Source organism: Cryptomeria japonica, chromosome 11, assembly GCF_030272615.1.
Source record: "Cryptomeria japonica chromosome 11, Sugi_1.0, whole genome shotgun sequence".
In the NCBI taxonomy this organism is placed as follows: Eukaryota; Viridiplantae; Streptophyta; class Pinopsida; order Cupressales; family Cupressaceae; genus Cryptomeria; species Cryptomeria japonica.
In genome coordinates, this window is record NC_081415.1 from 66,881,209 (window position 1) to 66,903,944 (window position 22,736).

The 22,736-nt window shown below is 35.7% G+C and overlaps 1 protein-coding gene across 3 annotated transcripts; it reads left to right on the forward strand.

Annotated features, from left to right (window-relative positions):
* Positions 1 to 1,293: 1,293 nt before the first annotated feature.
* Positions 1,294 to 22,472, forward strand: LOC131046644 (uncharacterized). 3 transcript variants are annotated; one of them, XM_057980429.2, is made up of 9 exons: positions 1,294 to 1,418; positions 4,957 to 6,271; positions 7,102 to 7,702; positions 8,007 to 8,105; positions 10,420 to 10,614; positions 10,709 to 10,794; positions 21,603 to 21,702; positions 21,802 to 21,900; positions 22,097 to 22,472. In XM_057980429.2, the coding sequence occupies exons 2-9, from the start codon at positions 5,079 to 5,081 to the stop codon at positions 22,154 to 22,156; spliced, it is 2,433 nt and encodes an 810-aa protein (XP_057836412.2). In that variant the 5' UTR covers positions 1,294 to 1,418; positions 4,957 to 5,078; the 3' UTR covers positions 22,157 to 22,472. The 3 variants fall into 3 exon arrangements, with proteins under 3 accessions (XP_057836412.2, XP_057836411.2, XP_059070210.1); XM_057980428.2 differs by lacking the exon at positions 1,294 to 1,418 and adding an exon at positions 2,054 to 2,223; XM_059214227.1 differs by lacking the exon at positions 1,294 to 1,418 and having other exon boundaries at positions 4,305 to 6,271.
* Positions 22,473 to 22,736: the final 264 nt, after the last annotated feature.

Genomic DNA, 22,736 nt, shown 5'->3' on the forward strand with positions numbered 1-22,736 from the left:
CCAAATTTTCCAGCCAAGCAAGTAACTAGTATTTTATTTGTGTAAAAATCTGCATTTATCGGGAAAAAAAATAAAAAATTCATTTTCTTTATTTATCTAGCATATGATAACATATATTAAAAATATATGAACATGACATGTATATTTGTACATATGCATATGTATTATAAAAGAAAGTGTATATCTTTGTTTTTGGATGACATTGGAGATCTAAAATAAATTCTCTTTTATGTTCATGTAGATATTGTTAATAGTGGAAAGTTAGAAGTTAAAGCCTTGAAATGTTATAGATATAATAAATATATAACTATGTGTACACATATGCACATGCATATACCTACATATAATATGCTTAATTATAATCATGCAATATATATTTATATATATTAAAGAAAGTAAATAGCAATTTTCTAAATTTAGAGAAATTATTGCACAAAGATTTTAAAGGGTTAACTAGATTCCATTTGTTTTAGAATTTGATCAATAATATATATGCAAACTTCTTCATTTCAAGCACGTATTAATTTTGGAACTCTTTAGGGAAGGTAAGCTTCGTGGTTGGATTAGATTATTGAAGTCTCCAACATTGTACACTTCACTTGTACATTTAATATATTATTTGACTTGTTGCCATGTTTAATTATGTAAGTTTATGATTCTTATTTGGATATTGTGACATGTGATGACATATCATGTATGAGATATTGTTCATATAGTGATGCACTTGCGATTATTTAATTTATTACTTGATTTATGAATTGAAATTGAGTATAAGACCTTGAAATTGAGTATAAGACCTTGAAATTGAGTATAAGATCTTAGAAGGGTTAACACCTAAAACCAAGAAATAAAACTCAACAAACAATAAATCATAAAATCAAACATACAAAAGAGGTCAAGAGGATTAGACTAAGATATATGATGAGAATGATGACAAAAAGAGTTCAAACCATACATGACAAAACAACTACCTAAGACAAATACAAAATCTGATTAATTTTTTTTTTGAAAAGCATGCATTTCCAATATGACACCGATATCCAATGTCATCATGCAATGAAACTCATGTATGATTATTTTATGGAGTATATAAATCAGGTTTAAATTTATTCAATTATCTTTAAATACTTTACTTTTTGTTTATTTATAATAAGATTAATATTCGTTATTATTTTATCTATTATTAAATATTTAAAAATTTAATAAAATTATTATCTGTTAAGCTTGCTATTTATTTGTTATTTTTTTTTTTTCTGTATTTGAATTTCAAAAGTTTAATCTATGTTACCGGTTTCTGCAAGAAGATCTTAGATTTGGTTCTTGCTTTGGATCCAGTGTGTGCCAAATGGACCTTAATTCAATGAGGTCTGATGCAGAGCAAACCTAGGCGAATCAGGGTCTGCTTAAATAGAATCTGGGTCTGTTTAAATAATCCTAAATAGAATCTGTCTGAAAAGGGCAGTTGTTTTAATTTGATTTCCTTTTTGTTCTATTAGCTGCTTATGTAACATGGAAGTATCGGCGGGAATATTCATATTCGTTATACCTTGCTCGGCCCAATCCCTCTCTTCTATGTATGGCTGGTTCAATCCACAGTTAAATCAATCGCAGGGTTGCAGGAAATCTTGCTCTCAATCATTCATGACTGTGTCCTGGTGGAAACCATAGAATCCATTATTACCTGTTGCATTTATTGGGAATGAGCAAGAATTATCTCTGCTACCAGAAACGGACCGATAATATTTCGTATCCCGTTTTAACAGGTTCCGTCTTGAATGGCCGTTTCTAATTCCACCTCCACGTTTTTGCCCGTTGTGAAAATGTCATTTCTGTTTTTTGCGTTTTCCTTAAATTGCGGCTTCTTCTTTTCCACAATCTCTGCCCGTTGTCAAAATGTCATTTCGTTTTTTGCGGTTTTGGGAACTACCTAATTCATGGTTGGTTATTATATTTTGTTGGAGGAGTTACCTTGTGGAATGTGTCAATTTCCGTGGCTTTCAAACTACGTTCTATAATAGTTTCTCTCCTCCTCTTAAATCCCTACTGAAATCAACATATACAATGCACAAAAATTGATATGTAATACAAATCCTGGGTGTTATCAAACATATTTCAATCAATATTACAGTGTGTACATGCATTGAATTATTGTGGGACACTCCAGCTTGAAAATGGTATTCTGCTTCCAACTTGCATAAGAAGTGCACGGCTACAACTCTCACGGTACAACAACCCACCTTGTTTTACATCACAGTCTGTGCACTCTTCTGCAAATTCATTATCTGACCGACCTTTCAACTGCCTGCTGTGATTCTTAACTGGGATATGCTGGAAAATTAACAAAGGAGACACTAAGTCACAAACCAACTCAACAATCAAGTTGCCAATTTACCCAACTTAAAGATAGGATAGCTAGCTTTCTTTTCTGTGTTGTTTGGGATGATCTCAAAACAGAAATGAACCCATTACTGATGTCCTGGAAATGAGTTCAACCACTTTGAATTTGTTTGTGCTATCTGCTGCCCTAAATATAGGTTCAATCTGGGTCAAATCAATCGTGTCTGCATAAGTTACATGTTCAGGTCGAATTTTAGTTGTTTAGTCCTGTTTGAGTCTGTCACTGACACTTTTAGATTGCATGGTAGAGGTTAATTTCAGGAATCCATAACTTCATCATTCGTACTCTGGTTGGAAAGCTTTTGTAGAGATTAATGTGGATGTTTCATTAGGTTTTGATTTGAGTTTGCAAATTTTTAGAAGTATGAAACATAAATCGTTATATCTAGCTTAATTTTGCATACGAGGAGGCAATTGAATGCCCTTATAACCATGCAAACGATGGGATTTGATTTGACTAATTAGTAAATTTGGCTGATTAATTTCTTATTGCTTTTGCAGTATTTTGTTCTGTCAGGTCTGCTGCTTATATTTTTCCTGTTCTTTTTGTTTTACGATGCCAACTCTCATATGTATCCATTAATTTTGGTTCACAATTAATCGATTCCCATGTCTAGTATTTGTGTTTTAAAGTGGTGACTTAATTTGTTTAGGTGTTCTAGCTTACCATACACATTGTGATTAAATGTGAACCCTAATTCGTGTAGCCGGTTTTACTTTTAATAACTTTCAACATCGTTGTCTGTGTCAATTGCAAATGCATAAGATGAGTTTCAACGGTTTTACTTTTAATCACTTTCAACATCGTTGTCTGTGTCAATTGCAAATGCATAATATGAGTTTCAATGGTTTTCTTTCTTCCTTATTTGTTTTCTATAGTGTGTTTGTCAGTCAACACTGCTTGTCTACTCTAAGTCTCTTCTCTAATTGCTTTTGATGACAATCTTGTGCATATATGAACTGGGGTCCACTGTTGATTTATTCACGTACTTGTTTTTGATGTTCCAAATGGGTTTATTGCCGAGGTGTTCTAGCTTACTGCAAGTTACTATTGGATTGTTTAAAATGTGAATCCTTGTCAACGTACTGTGCAAATTGCAAATGCATTGTACTGGGCAAAGTGCAAATGCATTGTACTGGGCAAATGCAAGTTTAAATGAGCCGTAGTGGTTTCTTTGGCTTCCCTCCCTTTTTTCCCGCTCATTTTCGTTAGAAGCTCACCTGTATATGTAGTATGGGTTTCAGAGGTTCCTACCGTTGGGGATGTATCAACTACACACTTGAAACCTGCAAAGAAACATTTTATGCCTGTTTGAAATATGATTGTGCTCCATGCATAACATAATATTATGACATTTAATTTCTCTTAAGAAAAAAGTTGTCACTCAAAAATCAGTAATTAATGCGCCAAGAGCTATCCAATCAGATTGAGAACTTCTTATCTTAGTATATAGGATTAACAAGTTTCCTTCGGTGCACTTTAAATTTTTTTCTTTGGCAGATTCTCGTGCAAGTATTGTGTCAATTTTTGGGAACTCCATATTTCATGGTTGGTGATTATATTTTGTTGGAGCAGTTAACATGTGGAATATGTCAATTTTCCTGGCTTTTAAACTACGTTCTATAAGAGTTTATCTTATTCTTTTTAATCTTCCTTTTGGACCATAGATATTCTTGTCTTGTGCTTCTAGAGTTAAACACACATTCTTACCAGTGTAATGAGGTTCAAACTCCATTGGTGCTTGGCAAGCTGATTTTTTTCCATGAAGTTCTTGGCCAAAGTTTGGGGAAAAAAAACGGTAATTAAAAAGAATATAAGCAATAACTTTACATAAAAATCAGGTTTGACTGACTGGGTGTCATGGGTGAGTGAAATTAGAGTTTTTTAAACTTTGTTTTATTTTATCCGTATGTGTATTTTTGCACATTTTTGTTTTATTTTATTTTAATTCTGAGATTCTTGTAAGTCCGATCAGATTAGTGGGCTGTGCTGGCCCGCAAAATTGAGGCTAGAGATTCAAAGCTAATACCTTGCCTTGGGCCTGCCTAGTTCTCACTATTACTAGCCAACTTTCAACACTTCGATTCATCACACACACATCTTCTTGTCTGCTATTAGGATGCCTCTCAACTATAATTCCCGACTTATTAATTTATTTTATTTCCATTAGTTGTTTCGTAGGTGTTTACCCTTCATAGTTGTTTAATCATGGATTTATTTTGTATCTTAAGAATTTCATCTTAGGTACCTTCATAAGATGTATTTATAGTTTGGATTTATAGAGATATTTTACCATATTTATATCTGTTTATGAGTTGATCCTGCTTTTGTCATTTCACAGTTGTTACTTTGGGGGCTTTTACACTCTTAGACGTTTTGGGTTATGCATAACTCTTTATAATCTTGAAGATATATATGTATTCATATTTTGTATGAATTTATCTCTTAAGCTTACTATAAATTACTGCTGTCTAGTTTTTCTTTTCTTTGCGAGTACAAATAATGTTTTTTCCATTGGCAGTAAGACTTACTATGGTTATCCTTGTTTGTGTTAACAGGGTTTCTGTCATAGGGAATTCATTTGAAGAATTTGATTGGGGCATATGTGCAGGATCATAAATTCACAGAAGAATTACTGAAAAAGGTTTTTTTAAATTTGAATATTATTTTCCAGCAGCACATGCAAAAGATGTCAGATACGGTGGGATATGAGCTGTTGGAGGTTTCAGATACCTCTCCAGATCGTTTGGCTAGACAGGATTGTGGTCATTTAAGAAGGGATTTTGGGGCAAGGCAACAGCGTTCTGTTTGTTTTCGGAAGAGAAGTGGAGAGGATAGAAAGTTAAGCAGCAGAGAACAAGACCAAACTGCAGGAGAAAAGGCCACTTTAGGTGCTTATTTGTCCCCACATTCTGTAGGAACATCATGTAGATTGCAAGATAACTTGAGGAAGGATGGTTTCACACAAAAGCAAGACCATGTGCATCGGCAATGCACATCTTCTTCTTCGGCGTTTCATCCTCATCAACATTTATGTCATCGGTCAGAAGGATTACCGAAAGAGGCATATATGGAAACTTGTAGTAATATGTTGAAAGAGGATGAAAACAATCGGACACTTATTATTGATGAATTATCTCAAACTGCTCTAAAGGAAGTGAAAAGGAATGAGAAAAACACAATTTCTGGTCATTCAATTTCTACGCCGATGCAGAAGCGAAGAAAAATGTTTGTATGCAATAGCTGCATATTTCAAAATGGGATTGCTGCAGATGAACCCATGCCAAACAAGAGAGTGAAAAGAGTACGAGAGGCCAGCTTGAGGAAGGATGGTTTCACCCAAAAGCAAGACCATGTGCACCGTCAATTCTCATCTTCCTCTTCGGAGTTTCATCCTCATTTATGTCATCCGTCAGAAGAATTACCGAAAGAGTCATATATGGAAAGTATTAGTAATATGTTGAGAGAGGATGAAAACAATCGGACTCTTAATTTTGATGAAATATCTCAAACTGCTCTGGAGGAAGTTAAAAGGAATGAGAAAAACACAATTTCTGGTCATTCAATTTGTACACCGTTGCAGAAGCGAAGAAAAATATTGGTATGCAATAGCCACATATCTCGAAATGGGATTGCTGCAGATGAACCCATGTCAAACGAGAGTGTGAAAAGAGTACGGGAGGCCACTATAGAGGGGTGTTTTACGAATGATGAATCTGCAGATGCAAACAGTTGTAATCTTCATTTTCAGCCTAATAACATTTCTTTACCTTTTGCTGCCCAACAAGAGGATAGGAGGAAAGGCAGAACAATTGTATGTGGTGATATGGTTGAAAGAGATGAGAATAATTGTGTCCAATTGCTACAAAAGAGGTAACTGATAAATTTTGGCTTGAATGTAGTTTGACCTCTTGATATTAAAATCAGATGTACTTTATATATAATGTGTTGCATTCTGTTGAGTGGTAGTTCATTTTTTTCCTCGCTGCTAGTGATTCTTCATGTCAGAATATTCTTTTGTCAAACACATCTATGAATAATTGTGTTTAGATTCTGTATTCACTGTACAATCTATCTGAAAATCTTGTTTCAATCATTTTCGTCCTGCTGAGTCATTTCTTGTTTATCACAAGCATTTTATATACATCTCTGCCATGGGATAGAGAGTATAATTTTGAATTTTTGTTGCTTCATGTTTGATGGCTTTCCATACAGTGCTTTTTACATCTAATGCATTAAGCAGTGTTTGAGTACATATCGATATTGTCTGTGCTTAAAAACTAAAAGTAAGGCTTTAGTTTTTAAGCAAACAAGTCTCCTAATGCCATTGAGTTCAATATTTGTTTTCATTTATCATTCAGATGGTGCTTGACCTTGTAGTGTTTTCATCTTTAATGAACACGACTTGGTTTCTCGGGGTTTTTCATTTTTTTTTTTTACAGTGGTGCTTGTTTTTCATTTTAGTTTTTTCTAGAGTAATTCACCTGGGTGCTTGGTCTTTGTAGTGTTTACTTTTAATGATTCACATCAATGATTGAGATCTGTACTCTTAACGGTGTAGTTCAGTATTTAACGCTTAAAAGACTTTAGTAAATACTTTTAGGATTTTTGTATGTCATGATGTTTTGGCATTAAGATAGCATTCTAATTTTGTAAGGACTGTAATATTGCCATTTACTTTCTTCTCTGTTATTTTTTGGCAGGAAGAGAACGAGGGTTAATTCTTCATGTTCTGGAGAAGTTAAAAGATTCTGTGTATGTAGAGATGGTAGTAGTCCCTGGCCTCGTGGTTCTTCAGGTTTGGATACAGAGGACAAAAGCCAAGCTTATAGAAATGATGATTCTCTCAATATTTCAAGGGATGATGCATCAGAAAGAAACATAAAGTTTACTTGTAACCCTCAAGGTTGCTCAAGATTACATCGAAATGAAAGGCAGCCTACAAGGCTTGACCAAACAAGAGGTGATTTACTGTCCTTATCTTCGGTTGGGGATCAAGGCAATTCTTCTGAAGCAGGTTCACCAGAAGTTGTATTCTTGGGGTCATGTAGACCATTGCAAAGAAATTCTTTTTCTACTAGTAGACCTAGCAATGTCGTTCAGGAATCCGTCTGTAATGTTGGGGTTGATGTTCGTACTCCTATTGATGTTGATAGCTTAGAATATCCTATCAATGAAACTGTAAACCTAGAGGAAAGGAATAATGAAACAAGTGCTAGAGCCAGACAAATAGAACGGGATGAGCTCTCAGCCAGGCAGCTCCAGGAGGAATTTGCAGGGGAAGAACTCAAAGGAGGCCTACAGGTAAGTCATTACTCAGACGTATATTTGTAAATTTTCAATTATTTACCAGTGTGCTTATTCTTGATTTAATCATATTCTAAGATTCTTCTATCTGAATCTAAATTGAGGTGCATGCATCATGAATATGAATATAATCTTATGAGTACTTCTCTTTTTTTTAAAAAAATGTTAAAAAGTATGAAATGATGAAACTATAGATGTTTATACATGTAACATTTTTAGTTTCAGAGTTGAAGTCTACATTGGTAGACCTTTTATGAAAATTGTGTCACTCATTTTACTCTGTTAATTTGAGTGCATGCAGCAAGACGATCCTATTTCACGTTTGACGGTACAAAGGGAAATAAGGGAGCTTGTAGCTGCCTCTGGTTCTGATTCCGCTCCTGGTTTTTCTGGCTTACGTGTAAGTGAATTGCATTACCATTTATCTTGTACTCGTTGTGTCTTGTTTATTTAGGTTATACCATCAGAAATTATCCTCAAATGTGCTTTTTCATAGTTTTTGTAGAGTGTCGCTTGGCTTCATAATGAAGTTTTATGTTCAGTTTTTTCACTTTAATGCACATATGATTAAGAAGGGCACAGTAAATGATTATTGTTGTACCTCTTCAATTGTAAGCGATTATTTCAATTCAATTAGATGCTTTGAATAAGTGGGCATTAATTCTAAAACTTTCATGTTATAGGATATTTATTTAGGAAAGGAATTGTTGTATTATCTCAATATTCTACGGAGCTTGAATATTCATTTAGGAGATACCTTCCTTTCTTAAAAACTCCCTTACCAGAGTAAAAGTAAATTTTAATTGATGTTTATTAGCTAAACACGTATATGAAATTATTGCCATTCATTTTGGATTCCACAAAATTTTAGAGGAAGACAACCAATTTAAGAATAGTAATCTCTAACAGTCCACACTGTTAACATTTACTACCCTCAAACTGATTATTGTTACTCCAAATGATCTGTAATTGAGATAGATATTCCACAGTATGATCTACTAACATGAAGGCTCTACCATACTCAACACAGCCACTACAAACATGTGACTACTTCATCAATCCACGCATCCATACTGTTATCAAGAATCAATCATTAAACATACAAACTGTTAATGATTTAATGAAGCCAACCATTATGTACTTGAATTCTGAGATGTTAGAGAACTTGCAAGTAAACAACATAATCAAGTAATAGAAGCAGCATCACATGAAAATGACATAACAAATGATTTACCCCGAAAAAATTTAATTTGGAATAAAGAATTGATGCAAATGACCCACTAACAATCAAAAGTGTGTTTCCCTTCTTGAAGGAACCTTAGATGTATTACGTAACTCATATGCAATATTATTCCAACTAAGCCTATCACATCTGCAACCTGGTGAATTGTTGAAATTGACAAGCTTGCTCATTTCTCAAAGGTCTAAGAAACCTAAATACAAGACTCTCACTTGCATACAGAAAAATGAATACATACATAATATTTCTAAAATAATGGTTCGTTGTCACAACCTCTGGCATGGGATGTAATACATTTCAGTCTTTCAATGGGTCCACTCACCTTGGCAGACACCTCAACGTGTGCATTTATACCCAAGTATAAGTATAGGAGTTGACAACAGGCACTAAAATGTCCCCCATACAAAGGGACAGAAGAAGAACCAATTCACTCGGAAAATCTTCAGCTTTACTATTTTGTCATAAATGGAACAAATTCAGCCCCATTTGAAACTGTCTGCCATGCCTTGTTACATTGTGACATTTTCAGCCCCAACCAAAATGGTGAAAGATAATTTGGCCCCATTTGTAACTGTGATTGATACAATGTCCTGCAACTTGCAGAGGCTATACTTTTAATATATGCACCCAAAACAAGCTACTGTTATTTTGGAAGTGCATAATTTTTAAGAGGAATCCATATATGTAAATATTGTTGGTGTTGGAAATAAGCCACACCCGGACCGATGATGGACTGGTCCAAGAGGGGCCAGTAGCTCAGTGGTAGAGCACTCCAGCAGCGTATGGAAGGTCCTAGGTTCGAGTCCTAGCTGGTCCATGTCTCAACATGGTATCAGAGCCAGGTCCAGGCTAGGAGCCCCAAGCACACGAGGGGTGTGGCTTAAGGGGGGGTGTTGGTGTTGGAAATAAGCCACACCCGGACCGACGATGGACTGGTCCAAGAGGGGCCAGTAGCTCAGTGGTAGAGCACTTCAGCAGCGTATGGAAGGTCCTAGGTTCGAGTCCTAGCTGGTCCATGTCTCAACAAATATAAATAACTTCAAAATTTTAAATGTCTCCTTTATGCAGTTTTTCTGTCCACAATAAACCTGTATTTAACATGTTGCATATAGCCCAATTGGAACTGAATAATTAATCAATCAAATTTGGATCCCCAAAACATACCGGAAGATATTTACACTAAAGTACTGTTCTCATAATTGTCTAGCATTTGTTCTGGTAATCTCATTTTCAACTTGTGTTGCCTTATCAAGAATTTGATGCTGTGTTGGTAACGTTTGCATTTATGAAGGTTGTGTTAGTTTTGTTTGTTGCTTTTAATGTCTCTGATTTCATTATTGGCTTCAATTCCTTTGGTGATGTTTAATAAATTTAGCTGTACGAAATTGTTGGCTAAGTTGTTTTAGGCATGGAATGCATATTTTTGATAATGAAAAGAAAATTTGATATATTAAAAACTATGTAAATCTGGCAGGCAAGTTTTGGAATTGGGGCAAGGAGGGAAAGAAGCCATTCTTCAGCAATTCATCCATCACTACCTCTCTTTCTAGCTAGTCGTCCAACTGTTCCACCAAACAGGAGAGATGTAGTTTCAGGAAGATGGTGCCGCACAGTGAGACCATTTAGTGGCAGCAGATTCCAATTCCCGTCACATATGAACATAGGAATGGTAAAATATCTGAGGAATATAATTATAACTTTTTTCTACTCCATGATCTTGTCTAATGAATGCTATATTTAAATTTTGGTAACCTATTTTGTAGAGAGTAGATGTGTTTGCAATGGAACATGCTGTTGAAAGCAATGTTACTAATCGGTTCCTTGCTGGAGTTCAGCGTGACTTCAATGAGTAAGTTATCCAATTTATCATAGTTTTGTTTGTTTATGGGATGCATTTTAAAGTTAAGAAATAATTGTTTTTTTCCTTAAGCTTTTCACTAAAAGTTTTTCAGTTAATTATAGAATACTGCGGGTAATAGGAAAAGACTATTGAACCCATCTAAAGCTTTGCTCTTGTTGATTTTTGATACCTTAGCTGATGTGCTTTCCTAGCAGGTGCAACAGACTTAAAAATTGGGTGCAGAAACATCTTATGTTTTGTGAATTAGACTGGTATAGATGGATACTTTTATATAGTGTTAGCTTACCTAAATTTCGAATATTATATTGAGTTTTAGGTTTCTTAAATTCAGGAGCAGGTGTCTAGTCAACTTTTTTGATGTTTTTGGTTTGTTTTATACATATTTTCTAATTTTTTTTAAGTGCGAAAGAGTTTTTTTTTTTGGGTTGTATTTTTAGAGAGATTCTAAGTGACAGGAAATGTGATAACTTTCCAACTTCAATTAGTGCTTTAGTTTTGTGTTTGTGCTCCCAAGTCAGCAGCAGGTCTATTTAATGGCCATGGGTACTCACTTTTATAACACATAAAAGTTGAGAATAAGAAGAATATTTAGACAGCAATTAAAATAGTTCTGATTTCAGCTTATTTGTTGGTTTTGGTAAATTTAGCAGATTTGTTTTGGAGGTTGACTTAATTAGTTAAGTAAATGTTCACGAGTGATCTGAAGTAGTTCAGTGCGACTCAAGAATATACTAGTTTATCCTAGAAGTCTCTAGGAAGAGAACATCATAGGAAAGAAAAATAAAAGGAATGAAAGTACTAAAAGAAAACTGGAGTACCGCAACACCAACAAGTGGTTAAAAATTACTACAAATAGCATGTGGGGTGGACAAAATCCACAAAGAAGAAGGTCGATGAAGACAAGAAGGATAGGAAACAAATTTCAACAAATATCTTTGTTGGGGTTTGGAATGGGGGAATCATTGATGCCATTGGTAATCACTATGAGACGACCAATACACGATCTGGTAATGCACACTTCGGAGTGTAATGTTGGGGGGACAGGAATGGTGATGAAGGAGGAAGCAAAGCACTTCCTCTAGAACCTCTGCTAACATGCTCGGCAAGTATAACAGTTATAATGGTGCAAAAACTTGTAATGTGTTTGCTCTTGTGGCTCGGGAGGTGGTCAAGAAGGAGCAAAGCTATGGTGTTGAGGACCAAAATCGCATTGTTGAGGGACAACATGCAGGGGCATCTGAATAGTAGAGCTATGTTGGGAGTGACATCATCTCATAGGCCTGTCTGCCTCCATGTGTGAAGTAGTGGTAAGGGTGCTCGAGATAGTGAATGATACCATCCACCACTTGTAGGAAATAAACTTTGGGCTAAGCCACCTAGGGGAAGAGGTCAAGGTGACTTGGATGTATTTTTTGTAGAGATTTTGTTTGGCAACTTTAGAGATGACCTCTATTGAGGGAGGGAGTTGACAAGGAGCGACCAATGAGTACATGAAAAGAGGTAGTGTATTAATACAGACATTGATAGATAGAAGGAGCAAGTCACTCCTAGAAGGCAACTATCTTGATTGACGTTTCATTAATTTGATGCTATCAATGGAGATGCTAGTTGATAGGAGGAGCAAGCTAAGTCTCAAAAGAAAACAATTTTGATTGATGTTTCAATTTTCTGATTAAGTTAATTTTTGAGTGCAGAATTTGCGTAAAATGATTTGAATTTAGCATGGTATATGAGCATGATAGCTGAAATCTTCTAATCCTTGATTGTAATGTGCTGCTACCTATGAGAGAGAGTTGCTTTGCATTTTTGATAGGCTGCTGATATGATTTATTTTCAGCCGAGTGGTTTAGTTTCAGTATGTTCCAGTAGTTGTAAACATGATTAGTATTGGTCTCAGAATGTGACTGCTTAGAAGGCAATTCCAACTTTATATCTTTGGAAGTGCAGATTGTAGATGCTTCTAGAAGAACTTATATTTAGGTCTATTTGGACACCAAGGTTGCACCTATTGTTGATGTTGTCTAGTTGGCCTAACATAAAAAATGATGGTGAAGACAGAAAATCATCTAAGTTTGGGACAACCTTCTCCATGATGTCATGCTTATCCATTCCCATTTTTGGTGTAGGGTGGTATGTGGATAGTGGAGCATAAGACACATGACCTTCAATAAGGAGGATTTCAACTTATTTCTAGGGCAAAGGGCAAGTATATAGGTAGAGCTTGGTGATGATGCTAGATATCTTGTTATAGGGGCCAAAATTGATTCTTTTTGCATGCCTTTTAGGTGATGTTCTTGAAAATTAGGATGTTTAGCATATTGCTGGTTAACTAAGAAACTACTTTTAGTTTCAGCCATGACAGATTTGATGTGTGTGGCTAAGTTTGATGATCAAGAAGTAATCATTAGTAGCCAAGAACCTGATCATGTATTAGCCAAAGGTATTCGAAGAAGGGTCTTTATAAGTTGATTGCTAATCTAATTAGATAGGAAGCCTTGATACATGATACTGACATTGTGTGAGCTTTGGCACAAGAGATTTGGCCTCTAGCACAATGTGGTTCTACCTCTATTGAGAGATATGGCGTAGGGATTGCTTAACGTCAAGTTAGAGAAGACTGAAGTCTACAAGGGTTGTGCTCTTGGCAAGCACATGAATACTAGTTTTCTTAGTAGTAAGCACAGATCAAAAGGGATTCTTGATTTTAGTCATTTAGATTTTGTGGACCTATGTTAGCATCTTGATTGGCAACAAGTATTTACCATTTCTCTTCTATTGATGATTATTCAAAATTTCAAGGAAAACTTGTATTTATTTCATAGAACCATCAACCAAGGACCAAGTTTTTGGAAAATTTCAGGAGCTCAAAGATTGTGGAAAAATAAACAAGAAGATTAAGGTTGTGAAGTCTAACAATAGATATTTCCACGGACCTTGATGCCTTATATAAAGATTTAGGGATCAGGAGGGAGATTACTTTGTCTTATAACTCAGTAGAATCGAGTTACAGGAAGAGCAGATCAATTATAGAAACATCAAAAGCTATTCTACACGAACTAGATTAACCCATGTTTCTTTTGGGCAGAGGCATGTGACTGTATTGTGTACATATTAAAAAAAGTGTCTTCACAAGTTGCTAAAGGACAAAATTCTAGAGGAAGTTTTATAGGAGAGAAACTTGATGTTTCTTATTTTTAGGTATTTAGGAGTCTTGTTTGCAATCATGTGCCATAAGAGAAAATGACAAAGTTCGAACCCTCTAGTCTGAAGATTGACTTTGTGGGATGGATTGAGTTGTCCAAGGTTGACAAAATCCATGTTTTATCACAACAAAAGATTAGAATGCGTAGTCTTCTAAGTCTCAAGGGGCTCCTGTGGAGGTTGATGTAAGCAAATAGGTTGTCAACATCAAATCAGCATAATCTAGTAGTACCAATTGCAGATTGGTGAAATTCTAGTACAACAATGTACACCTTAGTGCTGCCTAAAATAGCTAGGAAGCCTAGATGGCTTATTCAAATAGTGGAGGACGCACAAGAACATGTAGGAGCATTGGAAAGTTTTTTTACGTTAGTCGTCAACCTAAGAAGTTTGCAAGTTATGTTGCATTAATGTCTTCCATTTTTATGCAGAGCCTTTTTGTTTTGAAAAGGATAACTCATAGCGAATATCTGGTTTGTTGAAATACCATGACAAAGGAGTATAACTCCATTACCCTGACTGATGTTTGGGATATTGTGCCTAGGCCAAATAGACTAACTCAAGCCAGTTTTACAAAGTGAAGCATGTATCAGATGAGATCATATAAAAGTTCAAGGCAAGATTTGTTGCAGGAGTGTTATCTCAAAAGAAATGGAGTTGACTATGATGAGACTTTGGCTTTTTGCAAGGTACATTTTTATTAGGGTAATTATGTCCTTTACATCTCATTTTGGTTAGTCTTTTTGTATTATATGGATGTAAAAACCATTTTTTTGAATGAGAACACAGGAAGAAATTTATTTTATTCTTCAAATCAGCCTGGAGTATTTGAGGTGAATGGATGAGAAATGTATGTATGTAGGTTGAAGAAAATCTTGTATGGGTTGAAGCAAGCACTTTGTGATTGGTACTATTTGATAAATCTGCTTTATTAGTTATGGTTTTGAGTGTGGATGATTTTATTCTTATACCAAGCAATGAGAAACTCAGTAGGATGGCACAAGAGGAAGTTGGCATCCGAATTTGATATGAAGGATATCAGCCTTATACATGTTTTCTTGGGTTCTGAAGTCTAGTGAGGAGCAAGAGAAGTCTAATTCAAGGCAAATACACAATAGAGAATATAAAGAGATTTCAGATGATGGATTGTAAGCCCCTTCCTAATGCAGGGAATTCAAATCTTAACTGTATATTTAGAATCAAACTTTGTGGATCATTTGTTTACAAGCAGTTGATAGGTTTTCTCGTGTACTTGGTATATATTTGACCTGATATTTGTAGTGAATACATTGAGTTAGTTTATGGTTGAGTGTTGTAAAAAGTGTGTTCCAATAATTGAAGGGCACAATTTGTTATGGATTGAAGTATATGTCGGGGACAAAGTTAATGTTGTATGGTTTTGTGGATTTAGACTAGATAGGTGATTCTAGTTTTAGGAAGAGCATTTTAGACTTTTTTTTCAGCTTGGGCTTGAGTATGATATCCTTGTTTAGTGGGAAACAAGTAGTAGTAGCATCATGTTCACCAAGATAGACATTATTTGGCAGCTTCAACTACTTGTGAGGTTATCTGAATCTGCAAGTTCATAGCATGAATCAAGTTTAGTATGATGTGACAATTATAGTTGTTTCAAGCTCTTTGAAAATCCAGTATTTCATGATTGCTCCAAGCATATAGATATTTGTTATCATTTCTCCATACAGAGTTCAAGAGGAGCTGTAGTTAATGTTGCAATATATCCTCAGATGAGCATGTTGCAAACATTTTGACAAAGACTTTGTTACAAGGAAAGTTTGAAATTCTAAGAGCTAAGTTGAGTTTGGTGGAAAACAACGTTCTTGTGAAGAGGATGTTAACTTTTAATTGCTTAGTTGGTTTCTTATTGTAGATTAACATACTTAAAAGACAGCTGTTTTGATTGATGTTTCAGTTTGCTGATCGGGTTATTTTTTAGTCTAGAATCAGCTTACCATGGTCTGAATTTTAACAGCTCTTGTGGAACATGCTTGAACCCATATAAATGAGGTTTGATACTGATGGGGCCTCAATCACAATGTTTTCTATCCCTCAAGTGTTTAGATAATGGAGAATAGTTGGCATATAAAACTTTGCTATTGATGGTTGGAAGTGATTATAAGACCCCAGCACTAGTTCTATGTCCGAGCTGGCAAAATGTATTTGCAAGGACTGAAAGATCGCTGACTAGAAATCTTATCCAAACTGCTGATTGTTTTCAAATTCAAATTCTTTGACCAGCGAAAAGTGTTTTTTGGGAGTTTGTGGTTTTTTCATTTTTTTGTTAATTTTTTTGGAATTTTGACAATGCTTGAAAATATACTAAATGCAATACAATAAATATTGAGTTGGAAATGAAATTCAAACTTCTGATTTTTATTTGCAGCAAGTACATATAAATTTGAAATGTCTATTCTTAGCAAACTAAGCCAATTAAGGCCTACCGAAAGTCCAACGCTGGGGTTTGAAGGATGGAATATAAGCTTGGAACGAGGAATGATTGAACCAAGCACCTCCAGTTGCTATCAATGGCTGCAAATGACTTTATTTCACTCTAGGATAATTATTTAAAACTTTTTGATAAAGAAACCCCAAGTATGGTATGAATCCTGAAATCACCTGTGGAGACGAATGACAGGTGAATCTCCATCCTGGTAGATCACTCAGGAAGTGGGGACATTACAGTCCTCCCTTCCCAGGATTGCTTGTCCTCAAGCAACTGAAGAGATGGATGTTGCAAAATAGCTTCACCTTCCCAAGTGGCATCCTCAATAGGTAAATCTTTCCATTTGACCAAATACTCTTGGATTACCTTATTTCGTAAATTCTTCTCACGCTTTTCCAATATCTCAACAGGTACCATAATCAACTTATCCTCCTCATCCAAGGGTGGTAGTACCGATGAAGTCACTATGTGTTGTCCAATTGCCTTCTTGAGGCAAGATACATGAAAGACATTATGAACCTTGCTCTCTGGTGGAAGCTCAATCTCATATGCCACTTCCCCAACTCTCCTCAAAACATCGTACGGACCATAGAATCGGGGCTTAAGCTTCTCTGCCCCACTCATCTTCATAGAACTTTGCCGGTAAGGCTGGAGGCGCAAGAATACCATATCCCCAACCTCAAATGTTCTCTCAGTCCTATGGTGATGAGCATATAACTTCTTTTGATTTTGGGCTCGCTGAATGTTCTCCTTAAGTGCCTTGAAGATGTCTTGGCTTTCCTGAAGCCAATCTTGTGCCAGTGGTGCTCTACTATCTCCAAGTGCCAAATCCATAAATGTCATAGCATTGTAACCATATAGTGCACGAAAAGGAGACATATCAATAGACATGTGATGTGTCGTGTTGTAGCAAAACTCTCCCAAATATAATCAACGAACCCATGTACGTTGCTGTCTTGACACATAGTTGCGTAAATACCCCTCAAGCCACTTGTTCACAATCTCAGTCTGTCCATCAGTTTGAGGGTGATAGTTGGTGCTAGGTGTCAACTCGGTACCAGTAAGTCTAAACAACTCCTGCCAAAAAGAACTCATGAACCGGCTATCACGGTCACTGACAATGGTCTTTGGAAGTCCATGGAGCTTAAATACTTCTTTGAAAAACAGATCAGCAACCTGTGAAGCTGTATATGCTGCTGCTAGGGGAAATGAATGAGTATATTTTGTCAACCTGTCCACTACTACATATATGCAATCTTTCCCTTGTACCTTAGGAAGACCTGTGATGAAATCCATTGAAACACTAGTCCATTTTTGCTCCAGAATGGGTAATGGTTGCAGCAGACCAACAGGGTGTGTATTTTCAGTTTTATTTTGTTGGCAAGTAATAAACTCCCTTACAAGCTGTAAAACATCATCTTTAAGGCCTTTCCAAGAGAACCTCTTTCTAATCTGCCTGTAAGTCTTACCATACCCCTGATGTCTTGCTACAAGAGTGTCATGAAAAGCATGTAAATCTGATTTTTTAGTTTAGATTCCGGAACTAAATAAACTCTCCCCTTGTAGTAAATCACATCATCCACAACTGTGTACCGGTCATCTTGAATGATCCCATCCATAATTTCACATGCATGCTGTTTTTGGAATACTCTACTAAAAGTTAAGATTTCCAATTAGCTAAAATCTCACTCAATGAACAAAGGGCAGCAATGGATGGCTTTCTACATAATGCATCAACAGCTACATTATTTTTCCCCTTGACATATTCAATGTCAAAATCATATGCTTGGATCATACTGACCCATTTTTGCTGCCTGCCATTAAGATCTTTTTGTCCTTAAAAGTACATAAGACCGTTATGATCAGTTCTAACATTGAATTTCCTCCCCACTAAGTACTGTCTGAATTTTGTGAGAGCATGCATAATAGCCAACATTTCTTTATCATAGGTAGAGTATAATTTCTCATTGTCTTTCAATTTTATACTCTCATACACAATAGGATGATGATTCTGCATAAGTACTGCACCCACACTTTCTCCAGAAGCATTACTTTCAAGCACAAAAGGTTGGGTGAAATCAGGAAGTGCCAACACAGGACAAGTGCTCATCACTTGCTTAAGCCTATCAAATACCTCCTATGCTTCCTGACTCCATTTGAAAGCCCCTTTTTGGGCGAGATCTGTCAAAGGTGTTGCAAGCTGAGAATAATTCCTTACAAACCTCTTGTAATAAGCACATAAACCAAGGAAACCACGCAACTCTGAAATATTCTTGGGAGGTGGCCAATCAATAATAGCTTGGATCTTTTCCTGATGGACTTTGACTCCATCAACTCCTATCACTTGTAAGGAACCTTGGGAATTGGGTCAGAGATGCCTTGGCAAAGGCAAAGCTCATCTCATTGAAGTGAGCTCAGATGTGGAGGATGAGCACATATAGGACATTGATGATGAGGGAGAGCATATTGAGGCTTCCCAGATTGAGCTCAACTCTACTGATGCACAGGCTACAACCAATGTTACCATGGCCACTCTTTCCAGTTATCCTAACTCTAAGTTCCACGCTTTTAGATTGAAGGGAACTATTCAGGGGCAGCATGTAGTATGTTTAGTAGATACTGGAGCGACCCATAACTTTATTGATCAGCATATGGTAGAGAGACATGGGTTACAGACAGAGGAATTTTAAGGATATTGTTTAATATTACTATTGTGGGTTTAACTTCTGTCTATTAAATAATGTGTTTCTGAGTAACAATTGAATGAAGTGAATGGACTTTGATTACTTTATGCGTTTGTACAGGTTTATTTAAATAGGTTTGGATTAGAGAGCAGCTCATGTGGGTTCAATATTTACTAATATGTTGGATTTTGACCCTAAGATTTACAGGAACTTTGTAGTTTAGTGGATCCGTTTTGGGTAATGTGATCAGGTTGATTGGCATAGGATGTAAACCCTTAAGACTGTATGTTTTAAATCAATGTTCATGTACCCTTTAATGTTACAATGCTGAATTGCGATCTATACTAGAGGTGTCTTCTTGGCATCACAACTAGGGTTAAGAAAGGGACTCTTTGAGGGCATTTGCCAAGAATAATTATTGTCTTAGCATATCTTGTTCCACCCATCTTGAGATGATCACTAAAATCGTAAAACTTATGACCCACTTCTAGATAAGCTTGTCACCGCTTTAGCATGATAGGAGTTAGGGAGTATGCTCAATAAAAATAGGTATTAAGTTGTATCATAGGGTTAGTTGGCTTTCATGTGTAGTATGCAAGTGTTAGATCCCAGGAGTTAACTGATTTCATAGGGCTAGCTGACTTTCATTGGTAGGATGCAGGTGATAGATGCTAGAAGCTACTTGTCTCAAGAGCATAGTATTGGCATTGGTGTATCAAAAGGAATGCATGTGCTTCTAGTGTGGTGTCTTTATGAGGTGTGGTTTTCAAGGTTTTGATTGTTAAATCAGTCCAAGTGATTGACAGTATAACTATAAGCACTAATCTTGGGTTTTGTGGTAAAACGATAAGACATCTTGATTATATTAACTTATGTGGTTGTATGACATAGATGATTAATGGGATTGGAAACCTTATTAATGACTACTTGTATAGTGTGTTGTTACACTTTACCCTTGCTGATGATGAAACAAGTAGTATATGATACTTGTCTTGTCATCATAGTTGACATTGATCACAAAAAAAGGATGGGACCAATGGTGTAATAGGGGAAGCACCATCATTTCTCTTTTCAGTGTTGATGTACTTAAGGGCTTATGTGTTAGTGAACCAAGTAAAGGGCAAGATTCTTGCAAGGTTGCCACTTTCATCTTTGCTAGCAAGCCACATTGTGTATATGTGATTTATGTATGAGCTAGTCACTATGTGTACATGTGATGTTTTAGTTATTTTCATAATGTGTATGTGATGTGAATGTGATTTAATCATATTGTGTACATGTAATGTATGAAAACTGATGTGAGTAGTCAAATTATGTATAATTGATGTGTGCATAAGTTAGTCACATTTTGTACATATGTTCTTTACATGAGTTAATCACCATGTGAATGCATGTGATGTATGTATAAGTTGGTCACCATGTGGTTCTGTGTGTTTTGGTCCATTGATAGCATGGAACTATCATTTGATAAGAATGCGTTGGCTATTATACTATTGTATGTGGATTAAATTAGATTGATAAACTCAATTAATGGTTGAGGTGGAAGATCTCATCCCAACGATGTGGATGAAGTCTTTCTATCAAGGTATGTGAATTATGGTGCCTCTGATTCTCAGAAGGGATACATAGGTAGGGTCATCTTGAATGAACCCTCAAAGGATTATGTTTGGGTCTAGGGATTTGTAATGTTATGTGAGCTTATCTTATTCACTAGAAGATTGTACATTTGTGGTGTATGCTACCGTCCTTGTTATGGTTGAGTAAAGCTATGAAACTCACACCTCTAATTTGGAAGATTTTGCTTGGTCCATCAAGAGGATATTGAAGGTGTAATGAAATTCAAAAAAATAAATAATAGTAGTGACCTGGGGTGGTTATTACAGGAGTGTTCAGCCTGAAGGTGTCTTCAGTCTCTTCCAGAGTCTAATTGCACATAAAGGAAGAAAGAGAATCATAAACAGTTCAAAATTCCAGTTTTTGTAGAGTTACAAGGCCAAATACCAAGGCTTTTGGTCATGATCCTGTATTTATACTTTAATGCAGAAGACCACAATCAGTTATCAGAATTTAAAACAAGTCTTGAACTCATCAACCACTTATTTGAGCTGTGGTTTGAGAGATTTTTCAAGTCAAGTTTTGAATTTGCATTTTTTTCATTGACATAAACACTTTGGCTATCTTATGTATCTGTTTCCTATGTTTGTGTTATGCTCTATTTTTTAGGTATCTGGTCTGCGTAACTGTGTTTAAAACTTCATACATAACTTAGGCTGTTTCTTGTAATCGGGTTGAGGTTTATTGATCATTTGAACTCCTAAGTTCATTTATGATTTATCCATCAGTCTCTTAAAGTGCTGATACCTGCAAGCATGCACCTATTGTTAAGATGATGCTCTATATTACAAGGGAATAATCGTATGTATGTAAAATTTTTGAAATGTTTTGATCAGGAATGATTACGAGATGTTATTGGCACTTGATGATGAAAAGAATGATTGCAAGGGTGCATCACAACGGCATATAGAACGCTTACCCACATCAACTGTTCAGGTGAATTTAATTTCCCCATTATTAAAGCAAATACGTAATCAAATATTATTTTTACTATTCTTGTTTAACGTTAGTTGAGAATGTCTTCTTGTATTACAGAATGATATTTCAGATGAAGCCTGTTCCGTTTGCTTAGAGATGCCAAAATCTGGAGAGGTTGTTCGGCATTTGTTATGCATGCATAGGTTTCATAAAGAGGTAAAGGTTAAATTTAAATTTTGTATCTTTTATCTTGATAAGAGATTGCATCTACTTTTGTATTGAAAGCCTACCAATTTTCATGTTCTCGTTAGCGTCAGAAGTTTGAGGCTAACGATATAATTTCCCATAGACATGTTTATTTAGACGATTTTCTGTTACTGCGTTGTTTACTTCTTGGCATTGTTGATTGCAGTGCATTGATCCCTGGCTTGCAAAACGAGCATCTTGTCCTGTATGCAAGTTATCTATATAAATACATCCATCGTCTAGAAGACAGTTACCTTGACATGCAGAGCTGCACTTCATTTACAGAAACATTTCTGGCTTGATGACCAGGAGATATCAGCGGTTACTGAATGCTAATGGACCTATCAGCTGCTGCTCTCTAATTATTATAAAGTGAAGTGGGCATTTGTATCTTTGGTATAACCTGATGGTTTCTTACCTTCAAAGTGTATTGCATGATTATGTTTATGAAATAGTTTCTCCAGGTGGAGGCTGATTTTGTATTGTCCCGCTATTTCAATTTCGATTGGAACTTCTATTCTATTTATTTCTTCATTAGTCTACTTGTTTGTTACTTCTAATCCAAATTGCTCATTTGCTCAAGTCACGGCTATTCTTGGTTTGTAATTCAATTTCAAATGAGACAAATGAAAGAATAAATTAAGTATTTTAAAATCAATTTCAAATGAGATAAATGAAAGAATTACCAAATTGATTATTTTAAAAGTTATGGAAATTGGAAACTGTCACATCCCTAAGATCAACGTGTACAAACCGAATGAGGGGTTGTTGGTAATACCATAAAGAGGCATGGTGTCCATACATAG

Coding starts and splice junctions, on each gene's coding strand:
- LOC131046644 (XM_057980429.2), top strand. CDS start 5,079: ATGCAAAAGATGTCAGATACGGTGGGATATGAGCTGTTGGAGGTTTCA. Junction 10,615..10,708: donor CACATATGAACATAGGAATG/GTAAAATATCTG, acceptor CCTATTTTGTAG/AGAGTAGATGTGTTTGCAAT. Junction 21,901..22,096: donor TGCATAGGTTTCATAAAGAG/GTAAAGGTTAAA, acceptor TGTTGATTGCAG/TGCATTGATCCCTGGCTTGC.